This window comes from Plectropomus leopardus, chromosome 10 (genome assembly GCF_026936395.1).
Source record: "Plectropomus leopardus strain MGB_pleo_1.0 chromosome 10, ASM2693639v1, whole genome shotgun sequence".
Classification (NCBI taxonomy): Eukaryota; Metazoa; Chordata; class Actinopteri; order Perciformes; family Serranidae; genus Plectropomus; species Plectropomus leopardus.
Window position 1 is genome coordinate 26,909,364 of NC_142185.1, and position 21,082 is coordinate 26,930,445.

At 42.5% G+C, this 21,082-nt stretch overlaps 1 protein-coding gene across 20 annotated transcripts in view; it reads left to right on the forward strand.

Annotated features, from left to right (window-relative positions):
• mycbp2 (MYC binding protein 2) overlaps nt 1-21,082 on the forward strand; it is a 95,178-nt gene that overhangs the window by 70,724 nt on the left and 3,372 nt on the right. For 13 of the 20 annotated variants that reach the window (XM_088083437.1, XM_088083444.1, XM_088083447.1 and 10 more), the window contains 26 exons: nt 3,173-3,352; nt 6,280-6,384; nt 8,267-9,895; nt 10,502-10,671; nt 11,592-11,839; nt 11,928-12,095; nt 12,612-12,769; nt 13,620-13,819; nt 14,029-14,178; nt 14,268-14,431; nt 15,080-15,236; nt 15,342-15,566; nt 15,663-15,728; nt 16,494-16,733; nt 16,831-16,920; nt 17,006-17,086; nt 17,169-17,435; nt 17,677-17,960; nt 18,534-18,630; nt 18,745-18,864; nt 18,963-19,064; nt 19,160-19,288; nt 19,417-19,549; nt 19,668-19,771; nt 20,674-20,862; nt 20,952-21,059. In XM_088083437.1, the coding sequence (XP_087939563.1) occupies nt 3,173-3,352; nt 6,280-6,384; nt 8,267-9,895; nt 10,502-10,671; nt 11,592-11,839; nt 11,928-12,095; nt 12,612-12,769; nt 13,620-13,819; nt 14,029-14,178; nt 14,268-14,431; nt 15,080-15,236; nt 15,342-15,566; nt 15,663-15,728; nt 16,494-16,733; nt 16,831-16,920; nt 17,006-17,086; nt 17,169-17,435; nt 17,677-17,960; nt 18,534-18,630; nt 18,745-18,864; nt 18,963-19,064; nt 19,160-19,288; nt 19,417-19,549; nt 19,668-19,771; nt 20,674-20,862; nt 20,952-21,059 (5,564 nt within the window). The remainder of the gene's footprint in view (nt 1-3,172; nt 3,353-6,279; nt 6,385-8,266; nt 9,896-10,501; nt 10,672-11,591; nt 11,840-11,927; nt 12,096-12,611; nt 12,770-13,619; nt 13,820-14,028; nt 14,179-14,267; nt 14,432-15,079; nt 15,237-15,341; nt 15,567-15,662; nt 15,729-16,493; nt 16,734-16,830; nt 16,921-17,005; nt 17,087-17,168; nt 17,436-17,676; nt 17,961-18,533; nt 18,631-18,744; nt 18,865-18,962; nt 19,065-19,159; nt 19,289-19,416; nt 19,550-19,667; nt 19,772-20,673; nt 20,863-20,951; nt 21,060-21,082) is intronic. The other 7 variants (XM_088083438.1, XM_042494131.2, XM_088083441.1 and 4 more) reach the window with 6 other exon arrangements.

The window sequence follows — 21,082 nt, forward strand, 5'->3', positions numbered from 1 at the left end:
TATATATAGCTATCGTGATCATTTCAAGTGCCTGGATCAAAGCCAGATGCAGTTTTACTCTGGCCACATGATTTGTCTTTGTTGGGCAGATCACAAGTCTGGTTGCCTCTATTTACTTTAATTGTGCAGAATGTAAATCTGTGTAGGCTTTACTCTAGTCTAAAGGGTGATGGAAATGCAACCATTTGCTGCACAGAACGCTAACATGCCATTAAGCCTTCTGCATGACCGTAAATGTTTCTGCTGCTTTATCATGACAAATATAAAGGTGACTAGTTTCTTGGGTCACTTTGGCTTGCATTAATATAGGCAAGACCCATATGTGGCATCTTGTACAGACCACTGAAGAGAGATGGATGCATTTATGGCTTTTGAACATCACGTTTCTTGGTGCTTTGAGTATTTAGATGGTGATCTCTCTTAAATGTTGCATTCATGCTTGGCTTTTTTAGATGCCAGATGAACAATATGTCCCTGAACGCATTGCTTGGCAAAGTGTATAAAGGCCCGGACTCACTAAACTGACATCAAAGAACTAGTGGTGACAAAGGCCAGTTGTTGAGTTGCCTAATGTTGCTTGTGTCTCAGCCAAAAAGTTGTACTAAACACATTGTAAGGACGACAGCCAGCTAGCACGTATGTTCTACATCTGCGTAAGTGGAACATACATAGCAGCAGGTGGCGGCAGTCTGTATTTGTCATTCCAAAAGGGAAACCAAATGGACAGATTCAAGATGCTGCGGCAGCAAACAAAAACACAAACCATTTCTGCTAAAGAACTCAATGGTAAAAAAAAAAAAAAAACTCATTTAACAAGTTTGTTTTGATCTCACTCTGACTTGACTTGGGCTGTTTGTTTGCTTTCCACACTTCTGTTGTGCTTCTTGTGCACGGAGCTGAACTGCCAAATCAATTCAGTTTCATTTATAAAACCCAATATCACAAATCACGATTTGCCTCGGCGAGCTTTACAAAATTCCCTCCGTCCTCATATGGCAGATATGGAAAAGCTGACCCCAAAAACCCTTTAATGGGAAAATGGTAGAAACCTCAGGAAGAGCAACTGAGGAGGGATCCTTCTCCCAAGACACACAGACACCAGAGTGATTTCACTCAGTGATTGACCCTGCCTGCTGCAGTGCTGATTCAGCGTGGTGAATTGGCTGACAAACAGGTGACAAGGGCTGACTAATGCCAACAGTGTGAAAGACAGCAAAAACTAAGGCGACAGACGCTCACCAACAGGACTGTTGGCTTGGTGTGTGAGGGCCCTGAGATTTAAACGGTGTAGCCTCCTCTCTGTTTTTCTTCAGAGACATATTGTCTTTGAGTGTAAACCCTGCACTCGGTACAGAATAAGCCAAAAATAGCGGTGTGACATTTAATTTTGAAACCTCACAAATGTGTGTGGGCTAGCACATCCTGCTCGTCGTCTGAACAGCGAGCTACCACATGCATGTTGCATGTTAGCGGAAGCCCTGAGGAGGCTGCAGGCCTTTGTTTAAGGCCATAGCTCCTGCTGAACCATCTGATGGAAGGTTTGAATTGCCAGTTCCTGGTGTGATGGATCCGTCATGCTGTGAGGCTGCGTTATAGATGGGTCACCTTCAGACTGGTCAGCTTGATGGGCCAGCCTCTGGCAAAGCTCTTCGAGCTGCAGTATGTAGCGGTCTCTCAGACTTCTGTAGTCGTCCGTGGTTGTTGATTACCTCATCTCGGCTTCACCCAGGCAGCTTCCCATTTCTAGCTCCAACAATTGATGAAAACGCGACACATTTGAACTCCAGTTCCAATAACGCGCATTATAGACTCTTTGTCAGTATTTTCCAGAGTCTGTACCCAAAAAAAAATCAGTGAATGGTCGGAGTGGCTGTTAGTTGTGGCAAGAGTTTTTGAATGATGACTGATGCAGTGTCAGCTCATAAACAACATGTGGAGAAAGGTACGGTTTCTCCCAGCACATGTTTTTGGGAGCTTCTAAAACACACACAGGCTTTTTTTTCTTTTTCAAAGAGGGACTCCTGAAATGAGTACATGAGATTAGACCACTCTCTGCCCCTCCCTCAATATACCCTTTCCCCAAATACAGCTGTGAATGGGAGGAGCTGCTGGTTCTGGACGAATATTTTGTAGAACAAAAGTTTCTGTTAACGTTATCATTAATGCTCTGCAATATGGAAACATGAGAGTTTTACTGGATAATTTAATAATAATAATATAGGTGTATTTTAATTGCTGGATTTTTTTAAAGGATTTGCATTAATTTGATGGATATCCATACTAGGAAAGGGCTGACTTAATGCCTAAAGTGATTAGGTTTTAAATTAGACATAAGTGAGATCTAACAGGAAGTTTTATGGTTTTTGTTGTCGTTTTTGTTGTTAACCTGAAATTAATATGTTGCATATTTATTATTATTTTAACTATTTACAGAGCAATCTCAGATAGAGCTTCAGATACTTTTTTATCACAAAAATAACAGATTTTACACAGCTACCCATATTAGGATTCCCTTTTCATGAGTATGGATGTTGAAACATTTAACTGGGATGATACTCATCTTGTAAAAACTATATTATCAATACTGGATACTTGTTCGGTTTTCTTATCATCCCTATCACTTGAGTCATTATACCTGCAGTACTAATGATTATTTACCAAAAATCTCTTTGTGTAAATATTTTGTGAAAGCACCAAAAGTCAACCCTACAATATCGTTGTAATGTTGATTGAGGAATTTGGTCAAATATTCTTTTGTATTTTATTTTTTAAATATATCACTCAGCCCTACTTCAGCTCATTAAACAGCGTTTGAATTTAGCTGCAAATATTAGTTGCAAATATTTCTTGGTAGTTGTGGTTCCTTGTGTTTGATCTACCCGGGGTTGCGCATTTTCTACTTTTCAATCATACATCAGAACCCAATGATTCTTTACCCAGTCACGCACCTTTTGGATGTCTGTCAAACGTTTGAAGTGCTCGAGAAAACAAATAGGACTTTTTACTTCTGGGACTCGGCAGCTCTTCCCATTTTGCACATATATTGCGTCATGGGAGATGACTGAATGACTAACAAAATAAACTCTGAATGATCCTCACCCCCCCCTTTGGAAACCTCGAACCATAGTATAAGCTGTAGTTTTTTCCCCATCCTCTGTCTCCATGTTTGCAGGTGACCGGTTGAGTGCCATACTGAATTCCATTCAGTCTGGGCCCTTCCTCTCAGCAGCTCCCTCCTCCTCCGTATTTGAGCAAGCCGCCCAACCTCCCTCCTCCTCCTCCCTTGTCCACAGCCCATTTGTGTTTGGACAATCCCCCTCCCAACTGTCTCAGCCACAACCACAGCTTCTGAGTAAGTCTGTCCTGCTTTCTGACAGCGCTTGCTTGCACAGGTGTTGATCCTTTTCCTCCCAGCTTTTTCGTTGTCCTGATTTGCTCTGTATTCATTTATGTATTTTCTGGGGAGCGCTGCAGCGATGTGCGACACATAACAGTGCAGTTATGTTCTACAGTGCAGAAGTATCCCCAACAAGCCAACATGTCTGTTATTTAATGTTTAAATCTTGTTCATAAAAAACAAATCAGATGACACCGCCTTCCAAAAATTGGTATTTTGACTTGTTTTTGAAAGCAAGATTTCAAACTTAAATACTCGACTAAACGTCTTGTTAAAAGGGATATTTTTGCCATGTGCTTAAGTTATAGGCTGAGTTGCTTATTTTTCTGCTTGCTCTCTTGTTAAGTCAGCTTTTTTCCTTCTTTTCCTCATCATCTTCCTCACTGCTTTGAATTCAGATCTGCATTTTTCATACTTGATTAACAACTGGTTTCATTTCTTGCATCAGCCAGCCCAGGGCTTCACCGCAGAAGTAAACAGCAGTAGTCTAAGTAGTTATGTGTTCACAGTCTACAATAATCTCCTAAAACAGCAAAATTATGCCTTGTCATTAAGTCACAATATTACATATAACACATACTAATAGCTTGTACATATTCGCAAAAAAATCCAATTTAAAAATGATTATCTTAGACCAGTATCCAAGGTGTTTGGTTATCTGTTTGTAACTTTTTCAGCCTGTGTCGCTCTCTTTCTCCATGTCGGTCTGTTCTTCTGTATTGCCACTTTCTCTGTACTTGTGGTCATCTCTTTTCTTTTTACCTGTCTATTTCTAACGGAGTCCCGGAGGTGTCGTGGAGAAAAATAAATTATTCGTGTGCATAAATTAATAATCGGTGCTCTCAGGCTAGGATACAGGTAATTTATAATCTGCATGCCATCAGTCTTGTGCACTTAACACTGGCTATGGATCACTTTAATGGGTTCAATATGGTTTTATTTTAATCCTGGACTGAGATTTTGACTGTTACAAACAATGTTGTGTTAGGTTTAGCCACTTTCTCTCATGAATTGACCTGAGTTTCTCTTTCATACATGTAGCACACATTATGAGACTGTCTTTGTCAGAGTGTTCTCCTTTCTGGAGATGCCCCGTATGATGCCGTATGGCCGGTGGTTCCCTACTTGTCCTGTCACAGTGTCCAGATTTCTTTGTAGTGATTAGTTTCAGGTCCACACATTATAAATCGCCATTTAGTCATTTTTATTTCACAAAATAAAAATGACAAACCCCAGGCCTACATTGTTTTGTGTTGTAAGACAACATGTTTACCATGTTGTCTTACAACACACACAAAAAAAAAACATATTGCATGAATAGACAGAAGTGGCACTTCAAAATAAAAGCTCTATTCCAGAAATTCAGTGTACTTTGAATAAAGTGTGTTTTTTTTTAATAACTTGACTTGTTCACAAGTCAGTTGCAGTCCATTCAGAACGGACCTGCGACCCACTTTTGAACCTGCGATCCACTATTTGGGAAACACTGGTGTTTAGGCGCAGGGTGTTGGCTGGAAAGAGCATGTAGGAGACAGGAAATGACTCAGATTACACTGCTGTCATGTATCTGGTTTGTAATTTAGGTTAGTTTCCTGCCATTCCTTTAATTTTTCGGATGAAACTGTCTTTGGGCTTCTCACAAACAGAAGTTCCTGAATCTCATTGTCTCTCCATTTAGTCATTTTTGTTGCTGTCTTTGTGTAAATGATCCTTCTTCGCCCTTTCCTCCAGTTTTGAGCAACCCTCATGGTAGAAACTTTATCGACATGCCTTTGTGCTGTTTGAATTCTCAGGACAATTATCTGCTCTATTCACACATGGGCTCAATTGGACATTACATTGACTTTGTATTAGGACATCCCTGCCTGCAGCTCCTCTGGGGAATTTCTTGAGAATTTCAGGTTTGCAGTTGATGTGTGAAAGAGGTTTTAGAGATCCCTTATACTTATTTTTAACAGGCTAAATGACATTGAGGATGTTCATAAAAAAACAGTGATAAATGAAGTTCCTGAAAGCCACACTTGAGTAAAAGTACAGGTATCTCACCAGAAAATGACTTTGGTAGAAGTTTATGTCACCAATTAGAATATTTCACGATTAAAAGTCTTAAAGTATTTCATATTTACTGTACTTAAGTATCAAACGTAATTTTGTTATATTAAATGTACGTAATTATTGAAAGTACAACTAAATGCTGTTAAGTAAGCGGTCAGAATTCTGAGAATTGTGAAGTTAATTTCTTCATGGATATACCACCTTAAAAATGGAGCCTACATTACTCTTGAAAAAAAACAAGCCCCCCCCGTCCCCTCCTCTCTTCCTCAGTCCCTTCCCTATTTTGAGCTAAGTAACAAGATGCTTACGGGAAATGTAGTGCAGTAAAAGAGAAAGTTGACAGAATTATAAAAATGCTCCCAAAAATACTTACTTAAGTACTGTAATGAAGTATTATTACTTTGTTACATTAAAACACTGAAAAAAATGCAGCTTCAGTGCTTCATAAAGGTTTTCTTTGTTGTCTTCTTCAAACATCCAGTGGACTAAATGGTGTTTGCTGCCCTCTTTGAGAGGAGAAGAGGCAAAATATATATAATATTAAACTGAGAGCTCAAATTACTAAATTGTTTGCACAGATTTGTTTTTTTCGCCATGACACCTCTTGAGCTCCGTAACTTCTCTTTTTTTCCTTTTCTATAAGTCTTTCTCTTTTCATGTCTCTATCTATTGATCTTTCTGTCACTTTAACTGGTTGTCCTCTTTATATTCCACCTTCTTGACTTGACCCCATTGCCTCTTTGTGCTCTCTGTCTTTCTCTCTGTGGTGGCTCCTCTTTGCGCTCCATGCCTTGTTTGTTTACCTGCTCCACTGTTTTCCGCTGTAGATGGTTCATCACGCAACCTTGCTTCTCGCGAGCGTGTGCACAAAAGCAATGTGTCCGTGGCTGGGCATGGTACCGCTCTCTCATCTCTCGCTCTAAGGCAAAAGGGTGGGTAATCACAGCATGCATGCCTCCCTCAGACTGAACAGAGGGTGGGTAGGAACCCAAGAAAAAACACAGTCTGCTCTCTGAAAAACCAAGGATTTTATGTTAGTTTGTGACAACGAATTTGGGCGTCTTGGTTTAGTGACATCCTGAAAAACTGAGTAGGACTTAGTAGGACGATATTAGAATATAGAGAAAAGCTGAAGGTGCACAATAAGCACATATAAGTTTGGATTTAAAGTGAAGTTGAAAACTAGGTGGACCTTAATATCTGTTGACTCCCAGGATGTTTGTGGTTACTAGACAAATGGCTATGAAAGGTTTCCACTCCTAAGTTAAAGGAATAGTTTGTATCTTTTGAAGTTGGGTTTGTATGAGGTACTTGTCCATAGACAGTGTATTACATACAGTAGATGTCGGTCGGCACGCCCCAAGTTTGGAGAAGCAAGCAGGACTGCTGACATGGAAACTAAGCAATGTGTTGCTGTGTATGGGGGCAGCAGCAAAACTGATTTTAACCACCCAATAAATATAGAATATTTTCATCACTTAACCTTGCCGTCAAACATGAAACTAAAGCTGTTACCGTTGTCTTCAAAGCCAGGCTCCACTGAGAAAAACAGTAATTTCACATTGCTGAACACAGGAAATGCTGGTCTCCAGATGCCTCAATCAGTTAGTTATTTTGTAGCTTTGGCATTTGTAAGCGTTATTTCAGATTCACCAAAGTCATACAATAAAACAAACAAACTGATTGAGGCAGCGGTAGACCAGCAGCTCCTAGATAAGTGACTGCGTTTGTCAGTGGAGTCTGGTGGCTTTGACGAGAGCATGGATGAGGAATTGAAGCTGTTAATGGGTGTCTGTAGTGAGGTAAAGTGGTGAAAATGTTGTTAGTATAGCGTACACTTAAAGTTAGAGGTATACCAATAGTGGATTTTGAAAAGGGAATATAATCACAGTAGTTTGGAACAGGTAAAAAGCTGATGGCCCATCAGTCAGCCAATAAGAAAAAGCTAACATGGCTTATTTGTTAATGAGGTGTAATCCGCCCAAAAGATGTGCAGACGATAACAATAAACACTCGACGGAGTACAGATCATTCGTGTTACTGAGAAACAGGCTGCCAGAGCAGCAAACACTGTACCCTTAAAGGGCTTTAGACCAACAAGATTAAAGGGTTTGTCATTTTATAGCCCTACGTTGTTAAGTGAAATAAATAAATAAATAATACCAATAGGCAGATCAATAAAAAAAAAAAACATCAACGAAAAGCTAGGATGGAGGTATTTTTAAAAATGACTTAAAAGCCTTCTTAAAGTGTGCAGCTGTATTATTATATATCTAAGAAAACAAGAGTTTCAGATCAGGACTCTTTATCAGCAGATACTAAACATTAAATGGCTTGGATCGGATCAGGATAAAAAAAAAACAAAAAAACACATGAATGGGACATCCCTATACCTCATACAACCCCACCTCAAAGATCCAGACTATCCCTTTAAGGCTAGATCCAGTATTTGTTGTAGAGGTCACAGAACTGGGCTGGAATCCATCTTTCATTAGCTCCTTCATGGTCCACCAGTTATCTTCATCCATCAGTATCTCATACATTAATAAAAGAACAAAGCTGTGTGAGTAACAGCCAGCTCGTATAATAGAAAATATATCACTCACTGTTGTCATGTGCTTTGGAAGGCATAACATCTTTCACCTTCTGGACTTACATTGTTCTGCCCTTCATTGCATACTTACTTTATATTTTAAACATTACATTTTTTTCCACTCTTTGAGTTTTGAGTGTTGAACTTAGAGTAAAATGCTTTCTCACCACTGATTTAGTCCTCTCTTGTGGTGTAACTGTGTTTGAATTATTAACATTTAGGTGAGCGAGGGAACCTGATGCCCGGTGCACGGCCCATGTCACCAGCCTCCAAACACCGCCAGGAGAATCGCTCGCCGAAACAGGAGAGTCGGGGAACCCGCTCATCTGAACAGAGCAGGAGCAAGACAGGGGAGGGTGGACTCTCAGCCAGTGAAGCCCTCATCCTGCGGTCAGACACGGCCAAACTGAGGTCCGACTCTCACAGCCGCTCTCACTCGCCCAATCATAACACTCTGCAGGCCCTGAAGGCAGACGGGAGAACCCCAGGACTTCGGGCTGAGTCTCCGAACCCTGGCTCTCGCTCCTCTTCGCCCAAACAGAAATCCTCTTCAGGCAGGTCTAGCCCCTCGAGCACCTCCTCCCAGCACTCCTCTTCAGCCCACCACGACAAGAACCTCCCACCTAAAGTCAGCCCCTCCTCTAAAGCCCGTCTGGACCCTCCCAGAGAGAGGTCCAAATCAGATTCATACACCCTGGACCCGGACACACTTAGAAAAAAGAAGGTTCCTCTCACAGAGCCACTCAGAGGCAGGTCTACCTCTCCCAAACCCAAACTGTCTCCTAAAGATCCAAATAAAGGAATGATCAGTAACGCAGAGAACCGTGTCCCCTCCCCACATGTGACGCAGGAGAACCTCCACAGTGAAGTGGTGGAGGTGTGCACCTCCAGCGCGCTCCTCTCCGAGGACGGCAATGACGAGAACGTGGAGGCCCGTAATGCCGATGAGGGCTCATGCAAGGTGCACTTCAGCATCGGCAAAGCTCCGGTCAAAGAGGAGCTAGAGAGCCGCTCTTCGCCCAAAGTCAGCCGCAAAGCCTCCAGTCGACACACACGCCCCAAGAAGGATAAATCCGGGCCTCTGTTTAAAGGTGAGAGTACATCGAGGGCCACAGAGCCGGCCAAACAGGCCATGTCACCCTCTGTGGCCGAATGTGCGCGAGCAGTCTTCGCAGCATTCCTGTGGCACGAAGGGATTGTTCATGACGCCATGGCCTGCTCCTCTTTCCTCAAGTTCAACCCAGACTTAACCAAAGAGCACGCACCAATCCGCAGTTCCCTAGGAGGACAGGGTGCTGAGGAGAAGGAGAGCAAGTTGAAGAACCGCCACTCTTTAGAGATTTCCTCTGCACTTAACATGTTTAATATTGCTCCACACGGCCCAGACATCTCCAAAATGGGAAGCATCAACAAAAATAAGGTGCTGTCCATGCTGAAAGAGCCTCCGCTGCCAGAGAAGTGTGAGGAGGGGAAAGGAGAGGCCACGTCCTACGAGATGACCTCCCACCCCGCCATGAGGGCGAAGTCAATCCTACCGTTAACGTTACAACATCTGGTGGCGTTCTGGGAGGACATCTCTATGGCGACCATCAAGGCGGCCACTCAGAACATGATCTTCCCCAGCCCGGGGTCCAGCGCCATCCTGAAGAAGAAGGAACATGAGAAAGACAGTAAAAAGGCAAAGAAAGAGAAGAAGAAGAGGGAGAAGGCGGAGGTGCGTCCAAGAGGGAATCTGTTTGGAGAGATGGCACAACTCGCCATGGGTGGACCGGAAAAAGACACCATCTGTGAGCTGTGTGGGGAGTCTCACCCTTACCCCGTCACCTACCACATGAGACAGGCTCACCCAGGTAAAAATACAGGATCTTACATTTTTGTAATTTTGAATTCCCACGGTCATGAAATTCCTGGAAAAGTTATGAAATTAGAAAAACTCTTTTCCAGACCTGGAAAGACTTTGAAATTATCTGAATGTTTTGGAAAAGTTTTACATTGTTTTTGGTTATTGTTTATATTATGTTCATAAATTTCCCAAAACATGTTTAACATGATACGAAATATGTTGAATTTAAAATCTACTGCGTCTTTGCTTGATTGTTAATTGGATCTTTGGTTTTCTGATCTCCGAAAAGAAGTCTATCATTGACGTTTTGCAAAGTACTCATATTTGCTGCCTCCGGCCTCTTGGCATATGCAGCTAGTTGCCTGCAGAAATGTCGAACTTGTGAATATGGATAGCAGGCGCCATCAATTTGCTTATTTGCAAATGTTTGTATACCTACCCGTTTTAAACTACTTACAGTCATGGAAATGTGGTAAAATGTTTTTGAAAGGTTTGAAAAACTTATTTGTAATACTGTGTAGGAACCCTTACAAGCTAAGATTCAAGCTTTAAATACATCTTTCCACAATGTACTCTGTGCCATTAACATGTCTCCTTGGTATTTCTGTGGCAGGTTGTGGCCGCTATGCTGGAGGCCAAGGCTACAACAGCATTGGCCACTTCTGTGGTGGTTGGGCTGGAAACTGTGGAGACGGAGGCATAGGAGGCAGCACCTGGTACCTGGTGTGTGATCGCTGCCGGGAAAAATACCTGAGAGAGAAGCAGACTGCCGCCAGGGAAAAGGTAGCCTACTTTTTTTGAGGCTTTAGAGCTTTAAGGGTAGCTTTGGACCTGGACCCTAATTTCCCATATTTTTGTCTCTAGGTGACTAATGAAAACAAAAATTTTCGAAGTTTCTCCAGTATTGTGTGAGAACGCTGCAACCAGCAGTGGCAGAACTGGCCGTGATAGAATCTCTGATAAAATTCAGCACCGTCAGTTTACCTCCACTAGAAGTGCTTGTTTATCAGCTCTGACAGGCTCAGAATATTATAATTGTCTTGACAACATTATGGAAAGTATCCCTGCAGAGATCGACCTTTTCGTGAAAGAGTAAGGTCCTTTTTGTTTAACCAGAAACAGCCCAAAATCGCCATCGACAAACCAATCAGACTCCATTTAAATAAACAGTAATTATAGCATATGTTGAACCAGCATATTTTCATATCTAATTTGATGAATTATGGGTTTATTTCAACCAAACCAAAGTCTGGGATTTTTGGAAAAGTGGAGAGACAGACCAAGACAGATTTTGTGAGTTTAATTTTGTTTCTGTTGACTTTGAATAAAGTGTGTTTTACAGTGATTAAATGGAGATTTATTTAAATGTAGTAGGGATGCACAACAATATCAGTACATCGTCCGTATTGGCACATACTGGCAATTTTGTTGCCATTTCAACAAATCAACAAACAAAACAACAAAACAAGCACTTTTGTTGGATGTAAACTGACGGTGAGTGGTTACATTGCAGCCTGTTGTCTCACCCCATACTGGAATAATTAAAAAAAAAACCAACGTGTTCCCATTATTCACTCAGACACAAAAACACGGGAAAACAGGTTCCAGGTTGAAAAATATCAGTCATCCTTTAAATGTGTATTCTTGCACCATAATGACTTCTCAGACTTTAGTCAAAACCAATCTGCATGTTTCTTTTCCAGGTGAAGCAATCCAGGAAGAAACCCCTACAGGTGAAAACACCACGGGCGCTGCCCACTATGGAGGCCCACCAGGTGATTCGGGCAAACGCTTTGTTCCTGCTGTCCCTCAGCAGCGCTGCTGAGCCCAGCATGCTGTGCCACCACCCTCCTCGTCCCCTGCACTCCCAGCTGCTTCCCAGCCTCAAGGAGGGCGTGTCGGACGAACTCCCCAATAAAATGGGCTGCCTCTACCTTCAGACATTAGCCAGGTAGCTAACAGCTCCGTTAATAACAGATTATTAACACCTTCAGTAACACGCTTGCATCATGATTTCTCTCTCTCCTCTCGTCCCTCAGGCAACACACTGAGAACTTTGGGGCCTACCAAGATGATAACCTCTTCCAAGATGAGATGAGGTATTTGCGCTCAACATCTGTTCCTGCACCTTATATTTCAGTCACCCCAGATGCCTGTCCCAATGTGTTTGAGGAGCCAGAGAGCAACATGAAATCGATGCCCCCCAGGTAACACATCTTAGTATGACGTTTTTAACTGCTTCCACTCTTTAGCATGCTTATAAAATGGGAAAATTGTGGATGCTATTCTTGCGGATTTTCTCATACACCACCTTCTACTGTTTATACATGACAAAAACACATATATGCATGATATTTAAGTCATGGCAACATTACTGTTAAGATATTGACGTTTTTTTTCCATCTTCAGAGCAGTTAAGCATTTTGTCATGAAGACATATACAGTGCTAATACTTCGTACTCTCTCCCCTGCACCCCACTGTACACAGTTTGACAGCAAGCTTAATTATTATGGCTTCTTATCATGAGGAGCCCCATTGTATTCAATACAAAAGAGCCTGGCTGGTCTATTCTCTTGTTAAGTGTTTTGTGTGGTATGAAATTAGCCTTTCTAAGTGGTCGACTCCTTTGCTCTTTCTAGTGTTGTATTTAAACTCTAAAAGTTTGATGTCTTCATGATCTTTGTGTTATAGGCTAAACTCTCTTTTATATTCTCCCTTTTAGTCTCGAGACCAGCCCTATTACAGACAGCGACACAGCAAAGCGGACAGTGTTTCAGAGGTCTTACTCCGTCGTAGCATCCGAGTATGACAAACAACACTCACCCTCTCCAGCCCGGGTCAAAGCTGTGCCCAGACGCAGGGTCCACAGTGGTGATGCAGGTAATCACACAAGATCATTTTAGAAATGATTCTTAAAGTAATGGTTTACTCCAAAATCAAAAGAACGTATTTTTTGTTTCACCTGTAGTAATATGAGAATCTATAACAACAGTCGAGACTGTTTTGGTGTGAATTGTCAGGTGTTGGAGATATCTGCAGTAGAAATGTCCTCCCTGTCCCCAGTATAATGGAACTAGATGGCATTCGGCTTGTGGTGCTCAGAGAGCCAATAAAATACATTTGTTTAGCAAACAACAGCAGTCAACTGTATCACAACACAGAAGGAAGTGTGCATCTTCTTTGCTAGCTCACATAGCACCATTGAGCTAATTAATATTACAGCTCAGCCAAGGAGGACGCTATTAATGCTTACATTTCGCGCTGTCACAAGTACAAGCTTTTCCTCCATGAGTAGATGTGCACTTTCCGCTGTGCAGGATTGACAGGTGTAGTTTGGTAGAACAAACATAGTGCATGAAACTGCTCACAACAAGGTCTGTGTGGAATAACCAGGTGATAATTTCTGGAAAGATACATTGCTGCACTACACTGCTCACTGCAGACGCCGCACCAAACCGCCCAGCCATTTTCAAATGTTTTTTTTTTTTTTTTATTTTGGCGCTTTGAGAACCATAAGCAGAGTGCCGTCTATCTTGATCATATTTAAGAGAAGGCAGACATGCCGATATCTCCAACACTCGGCAGCTCACACCATAACAGTATAGACTGATAAATAGCACTTCAGGTGAGAGGAAAAATGCGTGTTTTTGAATCTGTGTGAACTGTCCCTTTAAGGATAAGTGAAATGCGGCATCATTTATAACATCCGCTTGCCCTGTCCCCCACACAGAGGTGGGATCGTCCCTGTTGCGGCACCCGTCTCCTGAGCTTTCCAGGCTGATCTCCGCCCACGGCTCCCTCAGTAAGGGGGAGAGGAACTTCCAGTGGCCTGTACTGGCTTTTGTTATCCAGCACCATGACCTGGAGGGCCTGGAGGTGGCCATGAGACATGCGCTGAGGAAGTCTGCCTGCAGGGTGTTCGCCATGGAGGTACAGGCTGCGATGAATCTCAGAGGCTCAGCCTTGCTTTAATTGTCGCTATTCATCCAGCAGGGACTCAGGTTTTTAGGCAATTAGTTGGCTGTATATTGCAAGTTAATTGTTTTAATAGATTTGTTTAGCTCATAGACTTCAATTGGACTCTAGTATCGTTCGTAAGAAGACTAATTGGTATGATTTTCTCTCTGCGTCCCTGTCAGGCATTCAACTGGCTGCTGTGTAATGTGATCCAGACCACGTCCCTGCACGACATCCTTTGGCATTTTGTAGCATCTCTCACCCCGTCGCCCTTTGAACCAGAGGATGAGGAAGACGAAGAGAACAAGGGGAACAAAGAAAATGTGGAACAGGTAACTAGTGTTTAAACTACAAAAAGCAAACATTTATTGTGCTTTGTTGTTGCATCTTTTAATTGTGAATATTTCCGCTTTGTGCCCAGCAGGAAAGAGACCTTGGCGTTTGTGAACACCCGCTGTCAGACATTGTTATTGCCGGCGAGGCAGCTCATCCTCTCCCCCACACTTTCCACCGCCTTCTCCAGACTATCTCTGACCTCATGATGTCACTTCCTAGTGGCAGCTCACTTCAACAGATGGCGCTAAGGTACACTTCCTGAATGATACCAACCCACAAACCGACATTTTTTAATTGGAGTGATGTCAAATGTTATCATTTTCACAGATATCTGTTAACTTCCTTAAGATGCAAACTGACAGACAGATAGGAAAGGCGATAATTTGGCCACAAGCTGGTATTGTACGTTGTGATTCCTACCATATTTTAATATTTAGCACACACATAAAACCCAGATAATGAAAAATAAGAAATAAATCAGGAGAGGTCGAAACGCCAAAGTCTTATACACAGTGGACTTCCCCTCAGCTTAAGGAAAAAAAACAACGAAAGGACAAAAAATATATTTAAAAAAATATTTAGAAATAATAATGATTACATAATGAAAAAGAAATCAGCAAACAAAGCTACCATAATTTAGAAAAAAATGCAAAAACAAAAAGACAACAGAGACCGCACAAAATCATCTGAAAAACTAACCAATCCAGGGAAAACAATAAAAACAGATATACATTAAAAATACAAAGACAGACATAAATGACACAATAAAAAAGATACAATATGAACAATATGTTAGCAAGCAATCAACCATGTCATTTTTTAAAATTATCACTGCATTTTGCACTGTTGCCAGTTCTGACATTCATGCTCATATTATCTTGGTGACTTTCCTTCTAGATGCTGGAGTCTCAAGTTCAAGCAGTCTGACCACCAGTTCCTCCACCAGAGCAACGTTTTCCATCACATCAACAATATCTTGTCAAAATCAGATGATGGAGACAGTGAGGAGAGCTTCAACATCAGCGTGCAGTCGGGCTATGAAGCGATGAGCCAGGCAAGAAACAACCGCTGACTTATTTTTAAATCAGACCAACAGTCATATTGATTGTTATACTTCTGTGTTTATGCCATGCACTAACCTGACTGTGTGTGACTACAGGATCTCTGTCTGGTGACCTGTCTGAAGGATCTGACCAGTGTCGTAGACATCAAGACGTCTAGTCGTCCCGCCATGATTGGCAGCCTGACAGACGGCTCCACGGAGACCTTCTGGGAATCTGGAGACGAGGACAAGAACAAAACCAAGAGCATCACCATCAGCTGTGTGAAAGGCATCAACGCCACCAACGTCACTGTTCATGTGGACAACTCCAGAGACATCGGGGTTAGAGGACAACGGCATTGTTATTGTATAAATGCAATTTTCAGACCAATAATAATATACTTATAAAGGCTGTTTTTCTCTCTGTCATATCCACAGAACAAAGTCACATCAGTTACATTCCTATGTGGGAAAGCAATAGAGGACCTCTGCAGAATTAAACAGGTCAGTTTTTGGAAGTAATGTGGGAATACCAGTATAACCAGTATGAGTTGTGCTTTAATGAATGCTGTTAAGATTCGTCTGTTTAATGTCTGAAGACCAGTGTTGCGCTCTATATAAATAAGCTGTATCTGTATGATTCAGTATCCATAACTGTACAGAAGTGTGCAAAATGGACACTTAATGGAGAGAGAAAAGGCAACCAGATACTATTTGACGCGGTAGAGAGTGAAAAGAAACAGAGCAGATTTCAGAGGTGCTTAACTATTTACATGATATTACCATATGCAAATCATTAACATATTATCAATATTCAATTTTTAAATGTCACTGATATCATTAATAACATTACGTCACAACACCCCTATTCCATCACTCTGCCGTGTTTCAAACCGATCTGCTGTCGGCAAATGCCAGAAATGACAGTTTTCTTGTTGTGTAGAGGCATTTTTGATGAATGATTGCGGTTGTGCTAATCTCGAACACGTTGCATTTCCTGTTAGCACTTAAAAAAAGTCAACTTGTGTCTCACCTGTCCAAAGTTTTCAATGTGAAGCTTCAGCAGCAGGTGTGCATTAGCAGTAACTTAATACAGCACTCTACAGACACTGAGCATCATCACTGAATATCTTTTCTTGTAAAATGTCTGGTGTAATAACAACGAAGCTGTCGCAAGTTTATTAATGAGTGGGAAAATCTCCTCACCGTGGCATCCCTACTGCACATGCAGCAGAACAGTGTTAATATTCCCATGCCTTTTCATCCAAGGTTGATCTCGATTCGCGGCACATGGGCTGGGTGACCAGTGAGCTTCCTGGAGGGGATCATCATGTGATCAAGGTGGAACTGAAAGGTCCGGAGAACACCCTGAGGGTGCGTCAGGTGAAGGTCCTCGGCTGGAAAGAGGGCGAGAGCATCAAGATTCTGGGACAGATCTCAGCCAGCATGGCCCAGCAGAAGAACTGTGAGGCCGAGACTCTGCGAGTGTTTCGCCTCATCACCTCACAGGTCTGTCAAAGTGCTTCACGGATTTGCTTTATGATCACCTGACAAATATCTGGAGTCTCTTTGAAACATCACTGTTTATGTTGTTGTGTACATCTAGGTCTTTGGAAAACTTATCTGTGGAGATGCAGAACCGACTCCAGAGCAAGAGGAGAAAAACCTTCTTTCATCACCAGAGGGAGAAGACAAGGTCTGCACTCTGACAATTTACCTGACTTAAATATTTAGTGAGCTTCAACTTGATGTTTTACACTTAATTACCTTTCTATGAATAGGTACCATCTGACGCAGACCTTAAAGAGCACATGGTGGGAATCATTTTCAGCAGGAGCAAACTCACCAACCTGCAGAAACAGGTAATCAGTCAGTTCCCAGAACCGCTCAGCAGGATGAGTTATTATCACGTCAGCCGAGCCTAATGTGTGCATTCATCTCCAGGTGTGTGCGCACATCGTCCAAGCCATTCGCATGGAGGCCACACGTGTCAGGGAGGAGTGGGAGCACGCCATCTCCAGCAAAGAAAACGCAAACTCACAGCCCAGCGACGACGACGCCTCCTCAGACGCCTACTGCTTTGAGCTCCTGTCCATGGTCCTGGCTCTGAGTGGCTCCAACGTCGGCCGCCAGTACCTCGCTCAGCAGCTGACACTCATGCAAGACCTGTTTTCTCTGCTGCACACGGCTTCCCCGAGAGTACAGAGACAGGTGGGTGAGCGTACATGTATACATCTAGAGGTTTAGTCAGCCGTTTCTCAACAAAGTGCCTCATGTGTATCCTGGTGGTGGATTTCTTTTCTTGTAAAACATTTGCAAAGCTGTTTTTTTTTAAAGATATATGAGACTGAGATTGCTTACATCCATGTTTTATTGCTAGTAAAATAGTAAATACCTTGTGACATAGTATAAATTGTATTCTTGTTTGGCATCTGGTCCTCCCCCATCTCAGGTCACATCATTGCTCAGACGTGTCCTTCCTGAGGTTACTCCAGTGCGGCTTGCCAGCATCATTGGCGTGAAGGCTTTGCCACCAGCGGACATCAGCGACATCATCCACTCCACAGAAAAGGGTGACTGGAACAAGCTCTGCATCCTCGACATGTTCCTGGGCTGCATTGCGAAAGCCCTCACTGTGCAGCTGAAAGCCAAAGGCACCACCATCTCTGGCACGGCCGGCATGGCTGCGGGCAAAGGGGTCACCACCGTCACACTGCCCATGATCTTCAACTCAAGGTGAGTTAGTTTCTGCGAGGCCTTTTCAAAATTTGGATGATTAAAAAGATGCTTTAATAAGACCAAAATGTCCAGTGTGTAGGATTTAAGCCTTGATCAACAAAGAGGACTTAGCAGCCGAGGGCCAATTTTTTGCTTGCTGCTTCTGCGTTGCTGAGCGCCTCACGTTTTTGAAGGAGCTCCCTGAACACCTCGAGTTTAAAAAAAACTTAAACTCTGAGCAGAAAAAGCACCTGACAACAGCTGTTTTTCCTCATTGTCCATTCAGCTGAACTGAAAGGCAGGCTTTCTGTGGTGGCAATGACAACAAGTTCTGTATAAGGTTTGTGTTAGGTCTACGTTAGCTCACTTTCAGTGTCACCTGAGGCAAGCTGGCAGACATAAGCTGTCCCAATTCTGCCTTTTGAAGGCTGCAGCTCAGTTCAGTTGGATGTAATCTGAATCCTGACAGATAAATTTTGCTAAATCCAATACACTAGACTTTTAAAAGAACACAAATTTATTTTTATAGAGTCTGTGGTAAATTGCATTTTCCCTTGACTTTAATACTTATTTCTCCTTTCTGTCACTCAGCTACATCCGCAGAGGGGAGAGCCACTGGTGGATGAAAGGCTCCACTCCGCCTCAGATAGCAGAGATCATTATAAAGCTGGTTAAAGACATGGCAGCTGTAAGTTCTCATTTGTTAAATGTATCTTATTTATATTTGTCACAAATATCATGTTTTCTCGTATTGTATTTTACCTGGAAAAGTACTTCTAAAACTCTCATTTGCTGTTCATAGGGCCACCTGTCAGACGGTTGGTCCAGAGTCACCAAAAATGCAATAGCTGAGACCATCATAGCACTGACCAAAATGGAGGAGGAGCATCGGTCTCCTGTCCGCTGTATCGCCACCACAAGAGTATGAGTTCAAATATCATCACACACAAAGCATGTATCTATGTTTACAAATACTGTGCATTAGTTAATAACACATTGCATCCCTTTTCTGTCTCATAGCTGTGGCTGGCCTTAGCTTCACTGTGTGTGCTGGACCAGGACCACGTCGACAGGCTGTCCTCTGGTCGCTGGATGGGCAAAGATGGACAGCAGAAGCAGATGGTGAGAACGCTACAAAAGGCCAAGTAATACACTGTTTGGGATTTAAAGATAATCAAAAGATTAGGAAATTGATTCCCTGCTCCTCTTATCCACAGCCCATGTGTGACAATCACGATGATGGTGAGACGGCAGCCATCATCCTGTGCAACATGTGCGGCAACCTCTGCACCGACTGTGACCGCTTCCTCCACCTGCACAGACGCACGCGATCTCACCAGAGACAGGTTGGTCATTAGCACGATGATTCCAGTCGTGTCAACTGCTAATTAGTTCAGTAATATCGATCAATTTCTTGAGGGAATATGGAGTAGAATGAGTTGGGGTTCAACATTGTCTTCATGGCTGCGTTCAGGTGTTCAAGGAGGAAGAGGAGGCGATAAAGGTGGATCTCCATGAAGGCTGTGGGAGGACTAAGCTCTTCTGGCTCATGGCTCTGGCTGACTCTAAGACCATGAAGGCCATGGTGGAGTTCAGGGAGCACACAGGTAACATAGCACTGAGCTTTAACATTGCATTGTGGATATATATTGCTGCAAATTTATTATTGAAAAGAACTACGTAAACTATGATATTATTATAACAGTAAAGTGATTATTTGTGCAGGTAAACCAGCCTCTAGCAGCTCAGACGCCTGCAGGTTCTGTGGTACGAGGAATGGAACCGAGCTGTCCGCGGTGGGCAGCGTCTGCTCAGACCCAGACTGCCAGGTACTGAACATCAACAAGAGTTTCCCACATTTTCATTTGTTTCTGGCGGCTCGCCCAATCAAAACATCTGCTGCCACGTATTGATTTTAGAATTTTCGAGACTGAACCTTTTTTTAAAGGTGCTATTGGAATATATATATATACCGTTTGTTTTTGTTTTTTTAACCACATTCCCAGAGCATAGTGCACACTCTGGGCACAAACGGAGCAGCAGGATTTCAGGCACACTGAAAGTGAAACTTAAGCGTTCATTGCGTTGAGTTTAAAAGTTTGCCTTCACTTGCCTCTGCTGCAGCTGCACCTCTTAACTTTCAATCTGATCTGATTAGCTCTGAATGGAGTGACAGATCAGTTAATTATCCCATGACTCAAACTCCACAAACTGCTGCTGAGGAAAAAATAACTCCTGGAGAGCTCTGCCTGTGCTGTGTTCACAGACCTTCAAAACTGTCTGACTTAAGAGAGGGAACACAAAATGATAAAAAAAGGACACACACACACACAAGACTAAAACAAAAAACAAAAAAAGAAAGGAGTTTGCTAACGTGGAAACATGATTAAAAACTCATATGAGGACTTCTTTGGTTACTACTTTTCTTCTATTTTATATGAATATTTATTCAAATAAATAAATAAATATTACTGATTAAATATTGACCATTTCGGTTAGCACCTTCTCATGATTACAGCAGCCTTCTGTGAAAATCACATGGAAGTTATTGAAAACAGTGCCATTACTCTCTACAATAATATTTACGTAAAATAAATAAACTACACATTAATAATGAAAATAAGTGTGCTATATGAGACCAATTTAGTGTAATTTTTTGATCATCATTATATTTCAAGCCCTGACAGTAGCTCAGAAGCCTCACCTGTTTCTCTGATGTTGTCTCCCTCAGGAGTACGCTAAACTGGCGTGCAGTAAAACTCACCCTTGTGGTCACCCCTGTGGAGGAGTCAAGAATGAGGAGTCCTGCCTCCCGTGTCTGCACGGCTGCGACAAGAACACGGGCTGTCTGAAACAGGATGCAGACGACATGTGTATGATCTGCTTCACAGAGGCGCTCTCTGCTGCTCCTGCAGTACAGGTAGCTCTAAATACAAGAGTTTGATCTTTGGGTGGACGAGTTTATCTTCAAAGCTTTTTTTTCTCATATAACTCTTTGTTCTTTCTCAGCTGGACTGCACTCACGTGTTCCACCTTCAGTGTACCCGTCGTGTGCTTGAGAATCGCTGGCTCGGGCCCCGGATCACGTTTGGGTTCATGCTGTGTCCCATCTGCAAGGTGAGGTGTTACCTGAGCCTCTC